A 6,448-nucleotide genomic window follows, 5' to 3' on the forward strand; every position below is an offset into this window, starting at 1 on the left:
CGAACCTGGAATTCATACTCATTGAATTTACCTGGTGTGCTACTGTGGATGCTGTGATATGTTTCCGCCAATCATTAATCTATACTATGTTTTATCAGGGAATTTTATTCTTTTTACAATAGTTATTTATTTATAGACTATGAAGTTTAAAATAGAAATTTTGTATTGAAATTTGTACATTTAATATTAAATATAAATTTTTTGAATAAATAATTATTTTTTTTGAAGAAAAAGTTACTACTATTAGGTTTTTTAACATGTGCAGTGTTGCACATGTTAGACAAACCCTTTATTTATTTATATATGATCATTAGTTTTTTTATATCTAAAGTAAGAGTTAGTCTTACTTAGACACAATTATAAATAAAATTATTTGAGCGCACACACCACAATGAAAGAAATTAAAAGATAAAATAAATTAGTCACATCAATCAACATCGTTAAACCATTTTCTCTTTAAAATATTAACATTTTTGTAAGTGTGCTCAAATCTTTTTGATTTGGGTTTGTTTCCAAGCAAGAATTTCTCACCTTACTCTTTTTTATAAGAAATGGATAGGAAAAGCTAAGAACCTCAAGGTAAACTATGGGTTAGAATATGCTTTATTTACCTATCTTTAAGTTTAATTTATTATTTATTTATGAGAAAGATAGACACAAGTGAAAGGTTAATAAAAGCCACTAGCGATTTATTTATTAAAATGGATTCACTAATCAATCTCGTTGAATATCTCTCTCGTAAATAAATAGTAAATTAAGTTTAAAATATTGTGCAAATTTAGATTCGTAACCTACTACCCCTAACATTATTGGCTAAAATAATACTTAAAGGAACATAATCTAAAATGAACACTCAAACGAAGGAGAATATGGCCCATTTATGCTAGAAGGTCAGAATATTAGTTCTTTTTTGGTCAAGCCGGCTAGAGAAATTCAACTTACAAGTGAATAAGTGGGGTGTTTAAACCCTACCCCTACATATATTATGCATTATCCCTTACCAAGTGAACTAAGCTCACTGCGAGTTCTTTATCATTACTTCATAGAGATCATATACTAGTGGTTGACGGACGTATATGTCTAGATGATATTTTTATTGCGTTAATGCGTGTAAATTATAAATAATTTTTTATAAAATTTTGATTTTGATTAAAATTATATGGATAGAATTTTTGACAAAAAAATTATATGTATACATGTTTGTGACTGATTGTAGCAAACGATGCTTTTTTTTTTAATTACACAACAATATTGCAAATATAAGATAAACTTTTATCCCTTTCAATGACACCAAAAATATAACAGGTTTACTTATATCTGTGTGTGTGTGTTCATTCATAGTTTTTTCTTGATTTTTTTAACTTCTAAACGATTGCTTTGGTTGTTCAAGTATTTTTCATGTAGCGTCTTTTAAACATTGTATATAACCATAGAGATTAGTCCGCTAAATCGAATAGGACTACAATAAATGATAAACTTTCTCAAAATTCTAACGTTGCACAAAAGCGCACATGCATAACCTTAAATTAAGACGGAAAGGATATGAACCATTTTAAAAAATACTAGATCGTCTACCCGTGCTGCCGCACGGGTCATAATTAGCTAAGAACAAAACTTCTTGTTTATTATGGGTTGCGAAATGACCGTTGTGAAACGTATTTGACCGTTGCGAAATAACTTAATGTTAATAATTAATTTAATGTGGTACATGTTACATAAGTTCGAATGGGTGTGAAACTAATATAAAACCGGATCCATCAATTGGTACAATATACTATATATACTCCAGTCTGATCACCTTCGATTAGTGGCAAGGCATTGCAACATCAAGATTATTCTTATAAAACCAATATTGACGTCCTAAAGAGCTAAGTGATCGAACACCACACCTGGAAACATTAATAAATAAACAAATAAATTAGTTATTAGTGTGAAACTGGCATCCATACATGCAAACTTAGTAAATCTTTCCAATTGTTCATCGCATTGTCACATACCAAAGCTTGTTACCAAAAACAAAGTCTGCATAATTTAGAGCAGCAGCCGTAAAGCCTAAGCAGCAGCAATTCCTTGAACAAAAGTCTATATAACGTAAGGTTACGTGGGCAAGCATATGTTATTAGCATGGTTGTCTCAATAACCTTTGACATTGAAAACTTAACTTGGTTGTCTCAATGGCATACAATACCTTTTTCCTATCAACAAAACTTGAGCAGTGTGTGCACACCTAATTAATTGTTTTGGGGTATAATAATTGAAAGTTTACATTTAGAACCTGTGTTAACTACTTTTAAGTAACCACCTTGCTTTATATTCATTATTATAAAAAATAGAAACAAAATGTAGTTATGTCTTGCTTTGCATTATTCTAATCTATATACACGTGAAATCCTAACATTAATAAAATTTGGATTCTTCTAGTTTACAATTTATTGACCACTTGAATAATATAGTGGTTATTCTTTAGGTACTTACATTTTCAGCTGAAGTATATGTATTCAAATTAAGCACTTGCGCCATATGAAGTGTAACAGTTTAGTTGAGCAATATGATTATTGTTCATAGAAATTGACATTATTCCAAAATGTACCAGACTGAATTTTGTATCAGATTAAAATAGGAAATAGTAAACCAGCAATTTAATTAATACGATCTAGTTATTTACAAATGTTGAACTTCACAAACTGACAACACAAAGAACAAAACTAATTCGCACAACCTTTATTTTGTGTAGAGTCATGAACTTCTTAATTAAATCCTCATCATCAGTTGCACGCTTGACCGAATAATTTCGCCAGTTGTGTGCCAAATTCCCATCATTTAGCTCAACTTTAAAAAGCATTAGTTTCCCAACCAATGTATTCAGCTCCGGAGGATAAGTCACTGAATCCTTACTCTGCAATATAAACAACACAACGCTTGTTACAAATAGCACACATAAGTAGCTGAATAAAAAACCAACATTGTATTAGATAAAACAAAAATGGAGTGTATACATTACGTTTCCATGTGAATCAATCATGTCTTGGACGCTCTTTCCAACATAGGTTGAAACATTACGATCGAACAAAATGAAACTTGTAGATCCTGTCATATCCATCACTTGTACATGAACTTTGTACCTGTTGGATCATCAAAGGAAAGTATGAGACACACACATAACATAGAGCATCCATCAAAGTAAAATGAGCACGATGAAGACAGTCTGGACATTCACCTAGGATTGGTTACCCATTTCATTAAACCAATTTGCGCACCAAAACAAAAATTAAATGAACAGATATATTGTTAATATACTCAAGCTCCGTACATCAGTGGATTCAATCAAGTCTTCGATGGTCATCTTCTTTGATTTTAGCATATCATCTGCCAAAGGGACCACAATAGATCCTGTGACTTGACTAACACCCTGTGTCAGCTCCACATCTGTATCAGTCATCCTGTCACAAACAGCAGAACCGTTTCAGTTTTACAAAAATGACATACATCAGTAATCTCTAATTCTTAATTAAATAAATAATTGATGTCATACTTTTTACGGTATTCCTTAACATGTGGGTAATCATCGTCCAAAATGAGCTTCGTTCCATAAAATGCATTAGAGATTCCCATCACCCCATAGTATTTTTTTAGTTTGCATAGTTGTATGGCAGCCACAACAGGAGATGTTGAATCACGCACAGTCAAGTAAGCATCCATTCTCTCGGCATATGTATCCCACAAAGAACAGCGAATCCTAGTTCCCCTACATCATAGTTGACATACAAAAAAAGCCAAATTAAGAACAGTCGTAAAAAAAAGTGGATGTAATATAACCATTGGAACATGATAAAATTCACTTACGCAGTGTCCTCAAGAGTGATGTCAAGTAGCTTGCTCCTCTTTTCATTCACGTCTTTATTCTTCAAGGCGTCCTTTTCAACAACGTGCCCAATGATATCTGTGAAATTCGTGTCAAAGAAGCTTAATGTTAGAGCTCTACCCAAAAATGGTATAAAATACACAAACAATAGAAGGTTTTGAAACCAACCTACACATCTACCCTCCCGGTCACACCCCAATACATCATTGAAAGACACAAAATCAAAGTGGCTGAAAGGGATGGTAGATTCGTCAACTTTGATAAATTTGGTTCTGTCCATCAAGTTGAGCTTAAAGCTGTGTGAGGTAGTCTGATACTTGGGATCGTTGTGTGTGACCAAAAATTTTTCCACATCGTACAGAGATCCTTCCTGAACAACAGCTTTGAACTTGGGTACCAAGATCTTTTTTGCAGAGGCTTTTGTCTTACCAAGCTGCGCAGAAGATTAACAATGTGTTAGAATGGATTTTATTGAAAAACACTTATTATAAAAGAATATATTCGCATTCAATGAACATCACCTAATCATCAACGTTAAAATGAAGTGTTGTATAAATTACTTACTCAAGCTCCTCCAATGTTATGTCAAGCAGTTTGCTTCTCTTGCCATTGACTTCCTTAACCTTCAAAGTGTCTCTTTCAACGACATGGCCAATTACATTTGTGAAACACAACAAAAGCTCACTATGTCAATAGAAAACTCAATCTTATAAAACATAGCATATTTAACACGGAAATAATTACTATCTTACTTAGATGTTTATCCTCCCTGTCCTCTTCCAAAATGTCTCTAAAGGCTACAAAATTGAAGTGATTCACAGGTATGTTAGAAGCTTCAACCTTGGTAAACTTAGTTTTATCAATAAGATTGAGCTTGAAATGGTGTCCAGTGCATTGGTATTTAGGGTCATTGTGAGCTACCAATGCATTCTCAACTTCATAAGCACATCCATCATCCACCATTGCTTTGATCTTAGGCACCAAGTGCTTCTTGACAGAAGCCTGAATCTTCCCAAGTTGTGCAAGGATCAAGCTAACTAATCAAATAAACGTTTATAAAAGCACACAAACATAGTAGTTTTAAATTCAAAAATAGGTGCACCTGTTTGAAACTAAACATTAACAAAAACTCCAAAGATAATAACAAACACAAAAAAGAAGCAGTTTATTAAACAATGATTATGGATATAGTGCTTAAAAGCGCCAATTATATTTATATACTTTTCATACCCTAATGAAGGTGACGTGTTAAATACCCAAGGTCCACATTCAGTTTGACTATGTAAAAATCATCTCATTCTCAAATATATAAATTATCTAGTTTAATACTATCAAGCACTTTATTTATATCTTCCTTAAATTTAGTAGAAACTAAACCCTAAACAAAACTCCAAAGTAACTCAGTGCCTTGGTTTTCCATATACACCATAAAAATAGGAGCACCAAAAAAACACGAATTGTCAATCATCATATACATGCTTCAATAGAATACTTCATATGAACATATTTCAGCAATAATATAAGTCCCTTTCAATATATAAAAAAAAAAAAAAATCGCAGCCAAAAATCCATAATATTAAAACAAAGTTGAAGATTGTTAGCAAGGAGAGAGGAAGGCAAAACAAAATGAGGCGATGGAGCTTATATGAATAGCAGAAAAGAAGAGATGCGCTTATATTAGTTAATCAAATCAATTAAATAAAATAGTGAAATTGAGTAAAAGGGCGATAACAACTACCTGAGAGAAATCGTCGCGGAGAGTGCGAGAGAGCGATCAGTGCGACGACGATCGGCAACATTGGACTCATCAGAGTGTTCATCGTACTGGCGCATGGTCTTGGTGTTGAATGAACGGGAAGCGGAAGAGGCAGCGGGACATAGAGACCTAGAGAGGAGGCCGCAGGAGAAAATTCAACGCTAACGGTGGCGGCGGTCGAGTCGACGACGACCAGGGATGAGAGGAGAAATACGACTGTGGAGACGCTCTACCCCTGCCATGCGTTCCTTTGCATCCTTCACGGCGTGCTTCCTCCATTGTGAAGCGGTTGGATTTGGTTTGTGGTGGTTCAGATCTGGTTACGGTGTTCTCCGATTCAACACTGCATGAAATTGAAATGGGAGTGTAGATAGAGAAAGAGGAAGAGACCGTAAATGGAATGGAATGAAATTGTTGGGAAAGGAGGATAAATGTGGTAGAAAGTAATGGAATATGTTTTTCCAAGGCATACGCGTTTCCAATGCAGTAGGGATACGAGGGAATCTGAAATTCAAATTTCAAATAGTTGGAGCCAAAAAATTAGGTTTAGGGTTTAGCAATTAGGGTAAGCATGTTTGCTAGGATTAGATATAAAGGATTAACATTAAAGTAGTATTTATAAGAATTCATATTAATATTTTTTAAAAAAATTATAGTAAAAGGTAAACATTATCTAACATTTTCTACAAACTCATGATCCATTAATAAGAAGCATCGAGATTTTATCAATCTAAAAAATGAAAATGTACTCAATAATAAACAATATAAATCCAAAACATTTAATGTTCGAACACTTCCATGAATATTATACATAACAACATAAATGTTAG

The 6,448-nt window shown here is 33.3% G+C and overlaps 2 protein-coding genes across 11 annotated transcripts; both read right to left on the reverse strand.

Annotated features, from left to right (window-relative positions):
- Nucleotides 1-2,626: 2,626 nt before the first annotated feature.
- Nucleotides 2,627-6,088, reverse strand: LOC146924656 (uncharacterized). 10 transcript variants are annotated; one of them, XM_085709594.1, is made up of 9 exons: nt 5,601-6,020; nt 4,615-4,870; nt 4,427-4,498; nt 4,031-4,295; nt 3,844-3,940; nt 3,533-3,745; nt 3,311-3,440; nt 2,997-3,122; nt 2,627-2,896 (listed from the first exon to the last, which is right to left on the reverse strand). In XM_085709594.1, the coding sequence occupies exons 4-8, from the start codon at nt 4,140-4,142 to the stop codon at nt 3,057-3,059; spliced, it is 618 nt and encodes a 205-aa protein (XP_085565720.1). In that variant the 5' UTR covers nt 4,143-4,295; nt 4,427-4,498; nt 4,615-4,870; nt 5,601-6,020; the 3' UTR covers nt 2,627-2,896; nt 2,997-3,056. The 10 variants fall into 10 exon arrangements, with proteins under 10 accessions (XP_085565720.1, XP_085565724.1, XP_085565715.1 ...); XM_085709598.1 differs by having other exon boundaries at nt 3,218-3,440; nt 4,615-4,864; nt 5,601-5,985; XM_085709589.1 differs by having other exon boundaries at nt 3,002-3,122; nt 4,427-4,864; nt 5,601-6,088.
- Nucleotides 4,423-5,695, reverse strand: LOC146924657 (uncharacterized). The gene is made up of 3 exons (XM_085711884.1): nt 5,601-5,695; nt 4,593-4,895; nt 4,423-4,546 (listed from the first exon to the last, which is right to left on the reverse strand). Exons 1-3 carry the CDS (start codon nt 5,693-5,695, stop codon nt 4,423-4,425), a joined length of 522 nt encoding a protein of 173 aa, XP_085568010.1.
- Nucleotides 6,089-6,448: the final 360 nt, after the last annotated feature.

Source organism: Medicago sativa, chromosome 5, assembly GCF_051527215.1.
Source record: "Medicago sativa cultivar Bolivia chromosome 5, Bolivia_mono, whole genome shotgun sequence".
Classification (NCBI taxonomy): Eukaryota; Viridiplantae; Streptophyta; class Magnoliopsida; order Fabales; family Fabaceae; genus Medicago; species Medicago sativa.